The following is a 20,200-nucleotide window of genomic DNA, read 5'->3' on the forward strand; positions in this document are numbered from 1 at the left end:
AAAACCCACAAATATTGTAAATAAAAAACATAATAAACATCATTTTTTTGTAACTTATATATAAGTGGGAAAATGTCTTTGTGTGATAACTCTTATCATCCCAAACTGGCTCCCACAGGAGACATCACTTGAGTGAGATCAAGCGATATCTACATTGTAGATATTCCTGCAATGAAATTGCTACACATTGCTTTACAGACCATTGGTTACCATGACATCACAATCAAATGACATCACTAATGGCTCTGCTACTGATGCTGTTAACAGTACTTTTACTACACTGCTTTATTACTGTCTACAAACTGAAAAAAGTTGGAAGAATGATGTTGGATGATAAATAAAATCTCACCCTCGTGTCTTTTGACTTCAAATATATCAACACTTGTTCATAAGCCTGAAAGTTTTTCCACGTTTATCAACTAGTAGGGCTGCAACGATACAGGAAGGTCACGATACGATACGCATCGCGATATTCTGGTCACGATACGATACGTATCTCGATACGCAATGATAAAAAATCAAAACTTAAAGCATGTCAAGTTTGAACCTTTCATGATTTTGGAACAGTCAAAATTATTTTATAATAACAAGACTACTGAAGTTGTTCAGCTTCAAAGTGGAACTTTCTCTAACTTTCTTAAAAACAATTCAAAGTTCAAACACCAGAAAATAATTAATGTGCTCCACCAGTGATACAACGTCAAAGAATTTTGATGCAATGGTCGAAGAAATTGTATCTGAATTTTTTGTTTTATCAGGAATAATATATTCAATATCGTGTTACCATAGTTGCAGCTTTTACTATATATATATTTAAAATTATAAGAACCACAAGTGTAGCATTTTGGTACTGGTGATTGCTGTTACAGGATATTTGTACGTACATGTATTGAACAATTTGACCAGTCACCCTAGGGACTTCCCGTGCTACATGTATTTCGATTGCGAAAACGTTATGTTGACATATATTAGCCAAATTGCCACAAATATGACCTTTGACGAGTCAAAGTAGGGCCTTTTTTCATATATGTATCCATTCTCTAGCAACTAAAGTTCGTTTCAATGCGTCAAAAGCGGTACTCTGACCGTGGTTGCTGTATCTCTTCACACACGATTTCACCTAACTTAATGAAAACAATATTAAATGAAATTTTGAGTAAAATTAATAAAATATACTACAAACACAAGTCCAGATATATAATGAACACGTTTTAATAACAAGATAGTATAATAATGGTATTGAATTGCGTACTTCAGTTCGGACTTGCTGACTTGTATTTCCATTGTTATGTGCTTGCGGGCATCAGCTGATAATGTTTAATGAGATGGGGAAAAACATCTGTCGGTGTAAAACCTGAGCTTATTAAAAATGTAAGTACGTTTTGGGGAGCCATGCGTTACCGCGCGCTATAACCAAGTTTGCGGTTTATTGAAAGGCACAATAGCGAGCAAACGCTGTACTTGAGATTTGCGTTCCGTATCGTGGCGTATCGATAAAAGGGCCCACGTTTATCGTATATCGTATCGTGGGTCAAGTATCGCGATGCATCGGAATATCGGTGTATCGTTTCACCCTTATCAACTAGTGTTGATATATTTGATATCAAAAGACGCTTGGGTGAGATTCTCTATTTACACCCAGCTTTCAAACCTGAAGAGGCTTGGACAAAGTCCTTTTAAAACCCTTGAACAAGAAATACTGAGACCACAATCTTCCACCGCCATAAGGTTGTTTAGTATCCCCCAAGAAGAAGTAGCAAGACCTAGACCATGCCGTTGTGAAGGAGAAGAGTCAACTGATTGCTAACCAGAAACCAGTGAATGATTACCACAATGTCAAAGTTGACACAATGTATGGATAACAACTTCTTTAATACTGTATAGGCGACGTGTCGGTATAGATCCTTATACCGTTGTCAAGCAAGACAATGTTGACGTTTCCTACCTGGACTGTGAATTATGTAAATGGAATGATAAATGTGAAATTAGACAAAAAAGACAATATATTGTCCTGTGCTCATTCTTTGTACCACTTGTCTATTTTATAGTCTACTGAAATGTATGCTGATAACAAATGGATAAACATCCGTATACATGTATCAAGTTGTTGAATGGCATTTAGAAGTGAAACACATAAGAGGGAGCATTTATTGATGTCAACTTTTTCCTTATGAGGAACACAATGTTTCAGGGTATGTATACCTGATAAATGAGTATCCAGGGTATATGTCACTGCAATCTGTGACTTCAGCCATGAGTCTGAAAACAGATTGGTATTACTAAAATCTATGGAAAATGATGACCATGTTGGACTTGTTTTGTTTTACTAAACGAGCTCCTGTGTAATACCTATTTTATGAAACTCGTGAGCAGGTGGATGGTTGGTTTGCTGTTTAACGCCGGACTCAGCAATATTCCAGCTATCCAGAATCAATTCTGGACAAGACAATCCAGTGATTGATATCATGTGCATCGATCCACGCAATTGGGATCAATGACATGCATCAGCCAAGTCAGCGAGCCTGACCACCCGATCCCGTTAGTCGCCTCTTATGACAAGCATAGTCACCTCTTACAGCAAACATGGGTTGTTGAAGACCTATTCTACCCCGGATCTTCACAGCTTTTTGGGGCTTGTAGATTCAGAGGTTCATGGCTCAGTCGGTATTACTCCACACATCAAGCAATTCAACAATCCTTATCAAAGTTTAAACAATACTGTGATTGCCTATACTATATGCCTAGGGATACACAACACACAGAAGGAAGTAGGTCCAGCCATACAGAGGGAGGAGGGATACACACCACGCAGAAGGAAGTAGCTCCAGCCATACAGAGGGAGGAGGGATGCACACCACACGGAAGGAAGTAGGTTCAGGCATACAGAGGGAGGAGGGATACACACCACACAGAAGGAAGTAGGTCCAGCCATACAGAGGGAGGAGGGATACACACCACACAGAAGGAAGTAGCTCTAGCCATACAGAGGGAGGAGGGATACACACCACACAGTAGGAAGTAGCTCTAGCCATACAGAGGGAGGAGGGATACACACCACACAGAAGGAAGTAGGTCTAGCCATACAGAGGGAGGAGGGATACACACCACACAGTAGGAAGTAGCTCTAGCCATACAGAGGGAGGAGGGATACACACCACACAGTAGGAAGTAGCTCTAGCCATACAGAGGGAGGAGGGATACACACCACATAGTAGGAAGTAGGTCCAGCCATACAGAGGAAGGATGGATACTCACCACACAGTAGGAAGTAGCTCTAGCCATACAGAGGGAGGAGGGATACACACCACACAGTAGGAAGTAGCTCTAGCCATACAGTAGGAAGTAGCTCTAGCCATACAGAGGGAGGAGGGATACACACCACATAGTAGGAAGTAGGTCCAGCCATACAGAGGAAGGATGGATACTCACCACACAGTAGGAAGTAGCTCTAGCCATACAGAGGGAGGAGGGATACACACCACACAGTAGGAAGTAGGTCCAGCCATACAGAGGGAGGAGGGATACACACCACACAGAAGGAAGTAGCTCTAGCCATACAGAGGAAGGATGGATACTCACCACACAGTAGGAAGTAGCTCTAGCCATACAGAGGGAGGAGGGATACACACCACACAGTAGGAAGTAGGTCCAGCCATACAGAGGGAGGAGGGATACACACCACACAGAAGGAAGTAGCTCTAGCCATACAGAGGAAGGATGGATACACACCACACAGTAGGAAGTAGCTCTAGCCATACAGAGGGAGGAGGGATACACACCACACAGAAGGAAGTAGGTCCAGCCATACAGAGGGAGGAGGGATACACACCACACAGAAGGAAGTAGGTCTAGCCATACAGAGGGAGGAGGGATACACACCACACAGTAGGAAGTAGCTCTAGCCATACAGAGGGAGGAGGGATACACACCACACAGTAGGAAGTAGCTCTAGCCATACAGAGGGAGGAGGGATACACACCACATAGTAGGAAGTAGGTCCAGCCATACAGAGGAAGGATGGATACTCACCACACAGTAGGAAGTAGCTCTAGCCATACAGAGGGAGGAGGGATACACACCACACAGTAGGAAGTAGCTCTAGCCATACAGAGGGAGGAGGGATACACACCACATAGTAGGAAGTAGGTCCAGCCATACAGAGGAAGGATGGATACTCACCACACAGTAGGAAGTAGCTCTAGCCATACAGAGGGAGGAGGGATACACACCACATAGTAGGAAGTAGCTCTAGCCATACAGAGGGAGGAGGGATACACACCACATAGTAGGAAGTAGGTCCAGCCATACAGAGGAAGGATGGATACTCACCACACAGTAGGAAGTAGCTCTAGCCATACAGAGGGAGGAGGGATACACACCACACAGTAGGAAGTAGCTCTAGCCATACAGAGGGAGGAGGGATACACACCACATAGTAGGAAGTAGGTCCAGCCATACAGAGGAAGGATGGATACTCACCACACAGTAGGAAGTAGCTCTAGCCATACAGAGGGAGGAGGGATACACACCACACAGTAGGAAGTAGGTCCAGCCATACAGAGGGAGGAGGGATACACACCACACAGTAGGAAGTAGGTCCGCCATACAGAGGGAGGAGGGATACACACCACACAGAAGGAAGTAGGTCCAGCCATACAGAGGGAGGAGGGATACACACCACACAGTAGCAAGTAGGTCCAGCCATACAGAGGGAGGAGGGATACACACCACACAGTAGGAAGTAGGTCCAGCCATACAGAGGGAGGAGGGATACACACCACACAGAAGGAAGTAGGTCCAGCCATACAGAGGGAGGAGGATACCTACCACACAGAAGGAAGTAGGTCTAGCCATACAGAGGGAGGAGGGATACACACCACACAGTAGGAAGTAGGTCCAGCCATACAGAGGGAGGAGGGATACACACCACACAGAAGGAAGTAGGTCCAGCCATACAGAGGGAGGAGGATACCTACCACACAGAAGGAAGTAGGTCTAGCCATACAGAGGGAGGATGGATACACACCACACAGAAGGAAGTAGGTCCAGCCATACAGAGGGAGGATGGATACACACCACACAGTAGGAAGTAGGTCCAGCCATACAGAGGGAGGATGGATACACACCGCACAGTGAACAAAAGAAAATTCTTGAATGTTTAATATTTGGCTTATATTGTATACCAGTACTTCCCACAGGCTGTGGAAAGTCTCTTTCATTTCAAATGTTTATCCGATTAAAGAGATAGCTCGACGTCATGATCATTTTGAGGGAATCAGTCATCTTGATAATTTATCAACTTTCTCAATACAGGGTCTTACCAGACATTAAATGCTGCATGCTACATAAATATGAAGCATTGATGCAATCATAACATCTGTCAGTCCCATGGGACCGAAAAGAGAATGGACATTAGAATGGCTGAAACTAATATAATCCAAGTATATATGTAAGATTTAACTGACATTTGTGTTCTGAGAACGTATACAATCAATGTTTGGATAGTCAATATCAGATGTTCTTCGTTGTTACATCGTTAATTTTGATTCCGGGGCAGAATAGGCCTTCAGCAACACATGCTTGCTGTAAGAGGCGACTATGCTTGTCGTAAGAGGCAACTAACAGGATCGGGTGGTCAGGCTCGCTGACTCGGTTGATGCCTGTCATCGTATCCCAATTCCGTAGATTGTCTGGATCACTGGATTGTCTGGTCCAGACTTAATTATTTATAGACCGCCATCATACAGCTGGAATATTGCTGAGTGGTGTTAAACAACACAGAAACACTAATTTGTTTTTCAGACAAGGAAATCGCCATCTAATATTAATAAGCATAAGTCATGACACCTACTTCATATTTTATTTGCTGTTTGTACTGTGGTCACTGGGACCCCAATTCAAATTACTGGGGCCCCGAAATGATTTACTGTTCACTCAATCATTAATTTAAGTCTTAAACATGATTATTTTTAAGAGTGACAATACATGTTTAAGTGATTCTCACCCTCATGTGTTTCCGCATCGTAAACATAATAAATGTCAGGAACAAAAATTGTGTTATGGGATCCATTCGGCTACTTTATCTCTTTTCATCATAGAATGCAACATCATAAGATAGGCTGCTCATCATTGCTCATTCTCTGATAGAAAAAGTGGTGACAATTGATAAGAGTGAGTGAGTGAGTATGGTTTACGCCGCTTTTAGCAATATTCCAGCAATATCATGGCGGGGGACACCAGAAATGGGCTTCACACATTGTACCAATGTCGGGAATCGAACGTGGGTCTTCGGCGTGACGAGCGAATGCTTAAACCACTTGGCTACCCGACCGCCCCGACAATTGATAAGAACGTAATGAAATGCAAAAACAAACCACCAAAACATCTGCGAAAACAGGACATACTGCAGGAGTGATAAGACCTAACATGGTGCACATGACAACATATTCATTCAGCTATGTTGAAGAAAATAAAAATAAATCTATTCATCTACTGACCAGGATTTTTCACAAAACAAGAAATAACACAACTGAGGTTGCCCTAACGGTAAGGGACCAGTTCAAAAGTTCAATGTAAGATAAAAAAAAAACTAATTCTTTGTTTTGAGTTAGTGAGTTTGGTTTAACGTCGCTTTTATCAGTATTCCAGTCATATCACAGCGTGTCAGATTACAGTGGGAGGAAACCCCCAAGTGATGCAGGTCTCAGACCTTTACCACTCCGGTGAAACCAATGAGCACGTGTATGGTACTGACAAACCTAGAAACATAATCGAGGCGAACCGGGATTCGAACCCACAATCATAGGTTTCTGGCGTGCCTAAGGGATGTAACTCTGCACAGCAAATCGCAGCACCTTAGACGACTGGGCCATCTGTGCCCCCCTTCCTTGTTTTGAGACATACACCCTCAAAACCTTAATTCTGAAAATGTGGAATTACCGAGTGTGGTGGGTTTTGGGCACACATTCTTGTGTTTGCCATGTTTTTTTAAATGTCTATCGAATGAAGTTTATTTACTAAGTGTTACTTCTAACAAAATATGAATGAAAGTAGGATCAGTTTACATCAGTTTCTATATAAAACATTGAGATATCAGGTAAGTTGATATTGTTGGCTAGAAAACTTGCAGGCACTCCTAAACTTCTGGAATTAAGATTTTTATCCAACATGGAACTTTTGAACTGGTCTCTAACAACCGACCAATAATCCCCAACCGACAAAAGCATGGTCCGTGGTTCCATTTTGATACTTACATCTTGTGAAATTTAACCCTGCTTCCTGATATGCACCTACACTGGAGTGATGTTAAAACACCGATGTCATCAGAAAAATGAAACCGGTTCTCCTTGAACATGTTCATCGTCACCGTGGTTTCCTGCCACACAGGCTATATCCTGGTTTCACCACTGTTCAAAGTCAACATTAGAAACCGATTTAAGTCCTCACTGAGCACCATCGAAACTCATCAACAGCCAACACATGGAATCAGGTTGAGTTGTTAGGGCAGGGTGTTGGTTCCATGCCAGGAAATGTTGGGATTTCATTGTCAATTATTGACAATTTACCCCTGCCCTCCAGGCGTGAGATATAGTGCGTTTGTTTGTGTGACATGTTTAGTGCCACATTCAGCTTTAGACCAGCAACATGACATGGAGGGTACATGTTGTAAATAATTGAGTCTGGACTGGACAAACCAGTGATTGATATTATGAGCATCAATCCATGTGGTTGGGTTATGATGACTTGTTGTCAACTACGTCACACTACCCAATCCATAAAGACACATCAGTGACAAGAATAGGTTACTGTGATTTCAAGGCATCTGATTGGCCTTGACATACTTTGCAAAGTTTTTCACGTTTTTAATCAAGATTCTTGTATGATTTGATTCATTTCATGGTGTAAGACCTGTTTTATTACAATATAGATCTTGATTATCGATCAGATCATCTTGACTGGGCACCGCCATTTTGTTTGAATCAAATGCAAGTGATATGAGAGATGGAATCTGATTGGTCAATAGGAGGGACACAGAAGGGACATAACTTGTAAAAGCCACTGGTGGCACTACGATCAAGCCGCGAAATTCAAGCCAAGTTACGCAAGGGTGGAAACTGGACCCCTTTTACTCCCTTGCCTCGGGAAGATGGGTCCTTGCAGGCAATATCTGCATCGCGCATCTCACGCACTTCTTACCAATTCACATCATTGCAAAGTGGCAAGTGCACACGTGAACCTTCAGTTTGTGCCAAACAAACACGTTACAAAACCTTGTATCAAGTGAATACCACGGCCATACTAGTAGAATTCAGAGAGAGAGAGAGAGATACCGTTCCACATAGAAAGATGGTATTCACACATGAACACGATTGGACACTCGCACTCAGCCTCTTGTATTGATTTGACATTTGAAACAGGAGATGGTGAGGTGCAATGGGGATCAATATCGAGTTCAAGATTATTGCACTTGGTATAGCAACGTGAATGGATGTGTGTAGCTGCCTGTACAAGTCTCGACTAATGCCGAGTGTATATTGTTAGCCCATTGAGATACCATGCAGCAGTTTAACATGAATACCCCACTCAGACACAGTATCCTTACTCCCAGCCGACTAGTCCTTGTTTTAGCCCCATAATACCAGGTGGCAGGCAAGGTAACAACAACCACACTGGACCACGGGGGCGGTCTCCGGGCAGACACTCTACCACTGGACCACAGAGGCAGTCACAGGGCGGACACTCTACCACTGGACCACGGAGGCAGTCTCCGGATGGACACTCTACCATTGGACCATGGAGGCAGTCTCCGGGCGGACACTCTGCCACTGGACAACGGAGGCAGTCTCCGGGCGGACACTGTACCACTGGACCACAGAGGCAGTCTCAGGGCGGACACTCTACCACTGGACCACGGAGGCAGTCTCAGGATGGACACTCTACCACTGGACCATGGAGGCAGTCTCCTGATGGACACTCTACCACTGGACCACATACAAGACCCTGGATGACCAACGACAACAGGAGAGAGAGAGAGAGAGAGAGAGAGAGAGAGAGAGAGAGAGAGAGAGAGAGAGAGAGAGAGAGAGAGAGAGAGAGAGAGAGAGAGAGAGAGAGAGAGAGAGAGAGAGAGAGAGCAAATAGCTGGACATAAGATCCCAATTGTGTCAAACTTAGTGGAACTATAAATTTTGCATACTGTGAATGTATGATTGCTGTTGTGATAACTTATTACTTTACTTTATTAATATATTTATTGTACTGTAAACATATACTTTATTGATTTTATAAATTTGTACAGTGATCAATAAAATATTGACCTGAATTCTTTACTGAAGCCATTTGAAAAAACACATCCACACAAATAACTGTGTTGTATGCTAAACCAGAGATCATATTCTGAGCTGCTTCAGCTTGCGTGCACATACATGTACACTGACACAACAAAGGACATAAAATATCAACAATCTCAAGTTGATAGCCCTGCTGTAATATATCTACATGGAAATAGTCATCAGTGAGTAATGTATGCATGTACAAATGACATCAGTGGAATAATGTATGCATGTATGAATAACATCAGTGGAATAATGTATGCATGTATGAATAACATCAGTGGAATAATGTATGGCTGTACCAATAACATCAGTGGAATAATGTATGCATGTATGAATAACATCAGTGGAATAATGTATGCAAGTACGAATAACATCAGTGGAATAATGTATGCATGTATGAACAACATCAGTGGAATAATGTATGCATGTATGAACAACATCAGTGGAATAATGTATGCATGTATGAACAACATCAGTGGAATAATGTATGCATGTATGAATAACATCAGTGGAATAATGTATGCATGTACGAATAACATCTGTGGAATAATGTATGCATGTACCAATAACATCACTGGAATAATGTATGCATGTACCAATAACATCAGTGGAATAATGTATGCATGTATGAATAACATCAGTGGAATAATGTATGCATGTACAAATAGCATCAGTGGAATAATGTATGCAAGTACGAATAATATCAGTGGAATAATGTATGCATGTATGAACAACATCTGTGGAATAATGTATGGCTGTACCAATAACATCAGTGGAATAATGTATGGCTGTACCAATAACATCAGTGGAATAATGTATGCATGTACAAATAACATCAGTGGAATAATGTATGGCTGTACCAATAACATCAGTGGAATAATGTATGCAAGTACGAATAACATCAGTGGAATAATGAATGCATGTATGAACAACATCAGTGGTATAATGTATGGCTGTACCAATAACATCAGTGGAATAATGTATGCAAGTACGAATAACATCAGTGGAATAATGTATGGCTGTACCAATAACATCAGTGGAATAATGTATGCAAGTACGAATATCATCAGTGGAATAATGTATGCATGTACGAATAACATCAGTGGAATAATTTAGTTTGGTTTTATGCCGCTTTTCGCGGCGAGGGACACCAGAAATGGGCTTCACACATTGTACACATGTCGGGAATCAACCCTGGTCTTCAGCGTGACGAGTGAACGCTTTAACCACTAGGCTACCCAACTGCCCCTTCAGTGGAATAATGTATGCATGTACGATTAACATCAGTGGAATAATGTCATCTTCCCCTGGCAAGGGTGTTAACTGACTATAAAAATCTGGTTTGCACCCTTGCCGAACTAGGCAGGAATTCTAGAGTTACATTTTAGCTGGACTAACAAGTCTATGCATAACCAATCAAAATCTCGTAATGAACTAGACATCCACTTCGTAAACAACATGGATTTCAACGTGCAGATTTCAGTCGATTGCAGGATTTGCAAAGCATGTGTGTCGCCAACTGGGCATTGACAGATATTTAAAACAAAATTCATGTGTTTAATGAAGGTGCTCAAGTGATTTGATGCACTTAGCAGGGTAAAACCTGTTGTATTACAATAGATTAAAGCATGCATGAACAAAAACATCATTTGTTAATGTATGCATGTATGAATAACATGATACTTTTGCACGTACAACTAATACTTGTGTATTGATAATGTATGAATGTGTGATCAATATAAGAAGTATTGTATGCATGTAAAAACAACCATAACTTCAGGCACTTAATGAAAAAAAACCATCACTGGATAAAAAAACAGAATTGACATGAGTTGGTCGCTACTGGTTAACTGACTTATTGCTTGACCTATTGTTTTGCTGCATGCATAAACCTGACTAATTAACTAAAAAAGGTGACGTTAACTTTTCCATAAATGTATATAAGTCTGAAACAACTTTATTTGCTCATTCAGTTCTATAACCACACTGTCCATGTTCATGTTGATCTCTCAACAACTTGTCAAGTTTTTGTTTTCCCAAGTTTCACACGGTCATAATCATACACGACCATAAACTGTAAAATCTCTCCAAATATCAATCCACAATGATTTTATACCTGTGACACATATTAACATGATGTATCCGAGTAACTTATCTTTATCTTGGACGTATTGATTGTTTTGATCTCGCTATCTTTTAATTTGATAAAATGCACCTGTCAGTGTCCTGAACAGACAACAACATACTCAAAAGCCATTGTGAAAAGAAACGTGTGACCGTCGTCTTCAAGTTATTACCACATGACATCCGAAGTAGCTCATCCCACTTACCGTTCTAAACTGTGTGTCACATTTCGTCATCAAAACAGAAAAACAATCAAAAACTTGTCCAACACTCACCAGGAACACGGAAGTATAATTTACAAATTGTTCTTCAGATTTTATTAAATGTCAAAAGTGTAACTTCCGAAACGAAATACACGAACCAAGTCCAGTTAGCCCTTAAATCCTTGAAACATAATATTACCAATATATTGGTGAATCTTTAGTATTATGCTTTACCTCATACAAATATCATATGTTTATTTTCACAATTTGTTTGATAATATCAAAACCGTTTCATTCATGTTTCAACTTTTAACTACTCGGTATTTGGAAACAACGTCGACACTGTCTGATTTCTGTTGTGCACACAGCAACTAGTGGACATCATCTAATAATTCCTGCTTTTGTGTCTTAATTTATGCTAAGGTGTGTATTAGTTTGACGGTCGAATATCCGACAAATGTTGACGTCGTTTCTTTGCGTTGACTATTGTCTGTGCATCATTGTCTTGCATGAATATGCTGTGCATCTTTCGTCTCTCAGAACCAAAGGAAATTTATTTACTGGGTGTAAAGCAACCAGGCGAAAAGTATTTTTGGGGAAAACTCGGCATCCAAAAATTCAGTCATATTGTGCAATGATGATGCATAGATTAACTTGAACATGGGTTGTCAAACGAAGGGAGGTAATTTCTTTTTGTGTATTACCTCCCCTCAACTGAGGTTTCTGATTTGGGCAACAATGCAGCTTACCAGGCAGAGCTTATCATAGCGCTAATTCAGTAATTGGCTCCGGCTGCCCACTATGGTTCTCGCTTCACCAGATCGCACGTGCCTCTTTCAGCCCTTAGGGTTAGTTGTGTTAGGGGACAAGGTTTAGGGTAGCTTCTACAAGAGCCAAGTTGAGGTCCTACAATCAAGACATGACCCTTGATGTTGGGTCATGTCTTGACTGGAGGGCCCACTCACAGCTCTCGTCTAGGTTACCCCCAACTCTATCTGTTTCCCTTGTATCCGTTTTCCCATCATGCACCACATATTACGATCGTTAAGGTTAGGTTCCCTTTTTCGATCAAACATATCTTTTCGATCCTTTTGGTTGGGCACCACTTCCCGATCAAACAACCCTTTACAATCCCTAGGGTTAGGTACCTACTGAGCATGAACAGAAAGGAAAACAATTGGGTGCTGATGACTTTAACAAGCATTAATTATTTGTGATAGCACCTATGGTCCCGTGGTAGGGTCTTGGCTAATTAGATTAATTCATTAGCCTAGCTTAGCTTCAAGCTGGCAACATGAATTGAAATCTGAAAAAGTGTTCCTGGTAAAGTGCACTACTCCTACATTTGAAAAGAGTATTGATTGCTATGGATTGTTATTGTTGCATATTTTCAGATGTTACGGTGAATACTGTTTGTCAACAAGTCAAATGCTGACAATGAACTGAAGCAGACATTTTGCATGGACATGCTGAATGGAGTGAATGTTATCAGTGACAATTTATTAGACTCAAAAAATGGCGACCATTCAGAGAATCTGATAATTTCATTTGCTATGATACTTTGATATCTCACTCTCATGAATATGCCTTTGCTATAATTAGGTCCAAAAGCATCACCAGATTTCAAGGCGTACGTAAATTTCAGTGCTGTACTTAAATTACTGGGGGTTTGTCATATCGACTACTACCCTCTTGTATCATTACAATTTGCCATAGGCTTGTAACATAATAACAATGTAACACCTTGTAGATCTACAATATACCACAAAGTTCGGTTTTCAGAAAATTTAGTTTACAATATGAAATCATAGGATCCAGATAAACCAATCAAATCATTACCTCACTAGTGAATCAGGTCACTTGCTGCCATATTCAAACTATGATATACGATGCACTTTTGAAATTAGAGAAGTTTTAATGCAAGAAATAAAATCAGAGATGGATGTAGAACACTTTCCATTTCTCACTTTTAAAGTCTTTTAAGTTAACAGAGCAAATATATCTGAAAGTTTTCAAGCGTTTGAAATATTGCCGCCATTTTGAAAATACACCATGGGTTACCCCCCTTGCCTTGTGATTATAAGGTGTATGGTTATTTGAGTGTGAAAATAACATAATATTTTGAAAGCATTACTGAAATTTCAAGGCAAAAATGCCAATAAATATGATAAAGAATCCCCTCCGTTTGAGGAAGAGTTACAGTTCTATTCCTGTTCATGTCAGATAAATGCCTAAACACCCAGTAATCTGTAGTGTAGCATTGAAATTTGCAGGCACCTTGAAATCAGGTGTTGCATCCTGACCCACTGACCCAGGCACCCACTGACCTAGTCATCCACTGACCCAGGCACACACTGACCCAGGCACACACTGACCTAGTCATCCACTGACCCTGGCACACACAGACCCAGGCATGTCTCCATTACCTTTGTTTTCTACAGCTGTGTTATTGTTATCAGCAACAGTGTTTGTGTATACCAAACATTAGAGATTTGATTGAAGAAACATTTGAAAACAACATTCCAAATATATGAACTGTGCAGTTTGTTAGTAAAATGGTCCTGAATAGCTCGAATGGAATTCTGACAATGGCTTATGGGAACTGACCACTTGAAACAAGAGCTCATTATGTTTGCTTTGTATCAATTTATAAAGAAGTACATCATCCTTGTCTTGTTGTCTAAGTTGCCGCGATTCGCTGTGAAGAGTTGCTTCCCTTGGGCGCGCCAGAAACCTATGATTCCGAGTTCGAATCCCGGTTCGCCCCGATTATGTTTCTAGGTTTGTCAGCACCATACCCGTGCTCGTGGGTTTCACCGAAGTGGTAAATGTCTGAGACCTGCATCACTTTGGGCTTTCCTCCCACATTAAGCTGACATGCTGCGATATAACTGGAATACTGTTAAAAGCGGCGTTAAACCTAACTCACTCACTCACTCACTTGTCATGTATGTTACTTCCCAGACTGCAGCAGTGACCCGTCATGGCTGAGAACCAGGGTGTGAGTGCGTTCCCTTTGCCTCCTATGCAGTATGCTGTGATCTACACCGACGAGAACACGAAGAAGGGGAGGACGCCACACCCGCCGCCACCCATACAGGTAACTAAGGGTGACTGTGCCACGAGCAACTTCCCCATATGACAGATTTGATCCAGGCAGAGGTGATGTACTGCCCCTTGTCTGTGTATGTTACAAGACCCTTCTTCAAAGTCTAAGTAATCCGTGAGTGAAGTGTAACTTTCATGACTCTCCCGATATTTCTCCCCCCCACTGAATTCAGTGTAAGGCACCCTGTACTGTATTGTGTTGGTGTGTTGGTCAAAGACACTGTGTACATGCCGAAGAGGTACCTTGGGCCTGATCCACAGCGTGTTTGTAGCACAACAACGTTTCATAAGCCTATGATAAACTATATTATAGATACGATAGCTGGTAACGCTACCAAAGCTTTGTAGATCATGACATTGAAGAGGTTCATTGGAACCTATAGCGCTCGACTCTTACTTGTTGCTTATCTCTCTCTATTTCCGAAAGGTAGTGGAAACTTCCTGAACGTGTTCCCAGAGAACAGAAATACAGCTCACCAGAACGTACCCCTGGCCTGTGCGGGTGCACCAGTAACATGTGACCAAACTGGTGTACTTGTCCCTCTCTTCTAACCTCTATCTAAAGATTATTTTTATATTTGGCTTAATTCTTTTCATATTTTGGACTTGTATGTGTGAATGTGTGAAATCATGCGATCATGTTATATATGTGCTGTGCATGTTTCTTTGATAGCACATAAATTTTGTAGTTAGATAGACTGATAAAGTGCACCTGAATTATTTCATAAATCTTAAGGATTCGGCTGTTAATTAGGGTAATAGAAGATAGGGCTTGGACGAGTCCAAGTTTACTAAACAGGTACCCAATCGCGACCCCTTATACAATATATTATCATAAAATCATACAGTTACTGTTTTTTGTCTGTGAGTGAAAGTGTGGAGACTATAGTCCCTGGGATGACAAGATTAATCAGACCATGTAAATGGTTCGTTAGCATCAAGTCTCGTCAATCTCATTCATTCACCATGTTCTTTGTGATTCTTTTCTCAGGATAACTACACCATGTTTGGAGCTCCTTTCACCGCTGATGATGCCATCATTCGACCCCTGGAGGCATCCGGCTGCAAGCGGCTCTATCCTCAAAACTACGACCACAAACGTGAACTAAAGAAACTGAACCACTCCATTCTTGTGAACTTCTTGGACATGTTAGAAATCTTGATCCGTGCCCCGGAGTCCCTGAAGCGGACGGAGAAGCTGGAGGACCTTAACCTGCTGTTCATCAACCTGCACCACCTGGTGAACGAGTTCCGCCCACACCAGGCCCGGGAGACACTCAGGGTCATGCTGGAAGTCCAGAAGAACCAGCGGCTGGAGATCGCTGACCGCTTCCAGCAGCACCTGGACAAGGTGAAGGAGCTGATAGAGAACGCGCTGGCCAAGCTCCCCGAGGACGTCAACCTCGACTCTAAGTTGCTGGTTGAGAGTGAGCTGATGTTGCAGAATGCAGGCACGCTTAATGATGTTTCTGATGATGGCGAGCAGTGTGACAGACTGGACAGCATGATGTGCGACATTGTTGATGGAATGAGCTGAGGGTGATGTCATTGTCTATGTTTGTATGTCATTGTCTATGTTTGTATGTCATTGTCTTGTTTGTATGTCATTGTCTATGTTTGTATGTCATTGTCTATGTTTGTATGTCATTGTCTATGTTTGTATGTCATGTATATTGCAGTGTAATCATGGGAAGAGTATTAAACACCTTATCATATACAACTACATGTGTCTGTGATAGAAATGCCTTTATTCTGTATTAACTTAACCAGTAGTCATCTAGATGCCAAACCTGATATAAACATGTAGTCACAAAGAAGAAAGCAATGTAAATTTTGAGGAACATTTAGGAGAAAATGCCTAATGTGTCAAAATATAATTCAGTATGGAGGTTTTGATATTTAAATTTGAGTTGAACCCTAATTCATTAATCATATTAATATGAGTTTTTGAATTTGCAGGTTTCAGATAATTTGAAACCTCTTAATTGAATATGCAGCAGATTTCTCGATTCTCCCACGGAACCGTCAGTGTGCACTCAACAATCATTCTCAGAAACCTCTTAATTGAATATGCAGCAGATTTCTCAATTCTCCCACGGAACCGTCAGTGTGCACTCAACAATCATTCTCAGATCCCTGCGGAGTATACAATCTAGCAAGCACAATACTGAATGAATGTAGTTTGATGCCACAGTCAGAAATATTCCAGTTTCCTGTGTGTCATGGCAGCCTGTAAATACACACGCAAGTTCAAATCTCGACAAGAAAGTTGAAATTATTGTTTATAATGTCCTACAATAATTACAGCCATCCAATTCCATTCAACCAAACACATCCATGTCCTACAATATTTACGGCCATCCAATTCCATTCAACCAAACACCATCCATGTCCTACAATATTTACATCCATCCAATTCCATTCAACCAAACACATCCATGTCCTGCAATATTTACGTCCATCCAATTCCATTCAACCAAACACCATCCATGTCCTACAATATTTACGGCCATCAAATTCCATTCAACTAAACACCATCCATGTCCTGCAATATTTACGGCCATCCAATTGCATTCAACCAAACACCATCCATGTCCTACAATATTTACGTCCATCCAATTCCATTCAACCAAACATCATCCATGTCCTACAATATTTACGGCCATCCAATTCCATTCAACCAAACACCATCCATGTCCTACAATATTTACGTCCATCCAATTCCATTCAACCAAACACCATCCATGTCCTACAATATTTACGGCCATCAAATTCCATTCAACTAAACACCATCCATGTCCTGCAATATTTACGGCCATCCAATTCCATTCAACCAAACACCATCCATGTCCTACAATATTTACGTCCATCCATTTCCATTCAACCAAACATCATCCATGTCCTACAATATTTACGTCCATCCAATTCCATTCAACCAAACACCATCCATGTCCTACAATATTTACGGCCATCCAATTCCATTCAACCAAACATCATCCATGTCCTGCAATATTTACGTCCATCCAATTCCATTCAACCAAACACCATCCATGACCTGCAATATTTCCATGTCCTGCAATATTTACGTCCATCCAATTCCATTCAACCAAACACCATCCATGACCTGCAATATTTACGTCCATCCAATTCCATTCAACCAAACATCATCCATGTTCTACAATATTTACGTCCATCCAATTCCATTCAACCAAACATCATCCATGTCCTGCAATATTTACGTCCATCCAATTCCATTCAACTAAACACCATCCATGTCCTACAATATTTACGGCCATCCAATTCCATTCAACCAAACATCATCCATGTCCTACAATATTTACGGCCATCTATTTCCATTCAACCAAACACCATCCATGTCCTACAATATTTACGGCCATCTAATTCCATTCAACCAAACATCATCCATGTCCTGCAATATTTACGTCCATCCAATTCCATTCAACCAAACACCATCAATGTCCTACAATATTTACGGCCATCCAATTCCATTCAACCAAACATCATCCGTGTCCTACAATATTTACGTCCATCCAATTCCATTCAACCGAACACCATCCATGTCCTGCAATATTTACGTCCATCCAATTCCATTCAACCAAACACCATGAAGCCCATTTCTGGTACTAAGTACAAAAGCTAATATTTTAAGTAAAAGGACTTACACCGAACATACAAGAATCATTTAGACACCAAACAAGCCATATCTGGGGAATCAAAAGTAAAATATAAATTAAGATCAAATTTTGAGACAGTTAATCTTGATTGTATTTGCACAAATGAGTTGCCAAAAGAGGAGTGGTCAGATTTGTTTGTTTGTTTGTTTGTTGTTTATACCGGGGATATTCTCTGGGAAATCTCTGTTTATGAGATTTAACCTGACTGGAGAACAATAGCATGACGTCACTGTAGGTTTATACATATAACATTCACAGTGCCTTCTAGCCTGTATGTTTCTGCCCTACTGTACCATGTGTACATACTATATCCCATCTTCCATCTCTGAAATTTGAAAACAAATGATTCAGGGTTGTGATTCACCTGCAAAAAGAAAGAGTAGTAACTTTGTAAAATACAAGTAATGTATTGGGATACGAATCATATTGCATCCATATTATCCGTATAGTATCGCGTCCCCTGCCTATTTAAAGATGACTTGCCGAAGCTGCATCATCTATAGCTTAACATATGTGGAAATATGGTTGTTGGTAAGTCAATCTCATTAACTTCAGATCATGTACTTCGTTACTATACCTGTGTGTAGAGTGGGTGAGTGAGTATGATTTAACACCGCTTTTAGCAATATTCCAACAATATCACGACGGGGGACACCAGAAATGGGCTTCACACATTGTACCCATTTCGTGAATTGAACCTTGGTCTTCGGAGTGACGTGCGAACGCTGAAACCACTAGGCTACCCGACCGCCCCACCACCCCTGTGTGTGTAGATCTGAGAAACAGTCCATAGGACCTTGACTTGTCACTTCAGACATTGTTCGCGATGGTCACTTCAGTCTTGTTCATGATGGTCACGTCTGTGTGCATGATGTCACTTCAGTCTTGCTCATGATGGTCACTTCTGTGTGCATGATGTCACTTCAGTCTTGTCCATGATGGTCACTTCTGTGTGCATGATGTCACTTCAGTCTTGTTCATGATGGTCACTTCTGTGTGCATGATGTCACTTCAGTCTTGTTCATGATGGTCACTTCTGTGTGCATGATGTCACTTCAGTCTTGTTCATGATGGTCACTTCTGTGTGCATGATGTCACTTCAGTCTTGTTCATGATGGTTACTTCTGTGTGCATGATGTCACTTCAGTCTTGTTCATGATGGTCACTGAAGACTTTGTTCAGAAGTATATTGATGGACATTAAGCAATAAATTAACTGTTATTTAATGCACTGTCCCATCCAACGGGATTAGATTGAGTTAGTGAGTGAGGTGAAATGGGGTTTATCCTCTCGTCCAAGACTATTGCACTTACACAGCGACGTGCATGCAAGTGTGTGTGTACGTGTGTGCGGACTAATGCCTATTTATAGTGCCAGCCAAGTGAGATACAATGCGGCAGTTTAACATGAATACCCCACTCAGAAACAGTATACTGACTCCGAGCAGACCAGTCCTTGTTTTTACCCCTTAATGACGAGCGCCAGACAGGGTAACAACAAGTACCATCTATTAGCATCTTTTGGTATGTCGCGGACGCTCTACCACTAGACCACGGAGGCGGTCAGTTAGTAAGTAAGTTGGGTGTAACGCAGTATTTGTTTGAACGACCACGAACATTATTTCAGTTATATACTGAACAACATGAGTTCCTGTGACATTGATTAAGATTTAATGCAAAGGCGTCGCACAAAGTCCTGTGGGATATCTGTCCATATCTGCTGGAGCATGTTTCGA

General features: G+C 41.2%; 2 protein-coding genes across 4 annotated transcripts in view; one reads left to right on the top strand and one right to left on the bottom strand.

Moving 5' to 3' along the window:
- Positions 1-11,773, bottom strand: part of LOC139449374 (tyrosine-protein kinase Btk-like) — a 53,343-nt gene extending 41,570 nt beyond the window's left edge. For 2 of the 3 annotated variants that reach the window (XM_071230729.1, XM_071230731.1), the window contains exon 1: positions 11,666-11,762. The gene's annotated coding sequence lies outside the window, so the exon portion shown is untranslated. Of the gene's footprint in view, positions 1-11,665 lie in introns of all 3 variants that reach the window. The other variant, XM_071230730.1, reaches the window with a different exon arrangement.
- Positions 11,774-11,985: 212 nt separating this feature from the next.
- On the top strand, positions 11,986-16,468 carry LOC139450363 (mediator of RNA polymerase II transcription subunit 7-like). The gene is made up of 3 exons (XM_071232045.1): positions 11,986-12,085; positions 14,627-14,762; positions 15,762-16,468. The coding sequence occupies exons 2-3, from the start codon at positions 14,646-14,648 to the stop codon at positions 16,305-16,307; spliced, it is 663 nt and encodes a 220-aa protein (XP_071088146.1). The 5' UTR covers positions 11,986-12,085; positions 14,627-14,645; the 3' UTR covers positions 16,308-16,468.
- Positions 16,469-20,200: the final 3,732 nt, after the last annotated feature.

The sequence above is a fragment of the Haliotis cracherodii genome, unplaced genomic scaffold (assembly GCF_022045235.1).
Source record: "Haliotis cracherodii isolate W230 unplaced genomic scaffold, xgHalCrac1.p SCAF_8, whole genome shotgun sequence".
NCBI classification, from domain to species: Eukaryota; Metazoa; Mollusca; class Gastropoda; order Lepetellida; family Haliotidae; genus Haliotis; species Haliotis cracherodii.

Bases quoted from the DNA above. Each gene is read 5' to 3' on its own strand.
- LOC139450363 (XM_071232045.1), top strand. From the start codon at position 14,646: ATGGCTGAGAACCAGGGTGTGAGTGCGTTCCCTTTGCCTCCTATGCAG. The intron at 14,763-15,761 runs GTAACTAAGGGT...TTCTTTTCTCAG, and splicing joins ACCCGCCGCCACCCATACAG to GATAACTACACCATGTTTGG.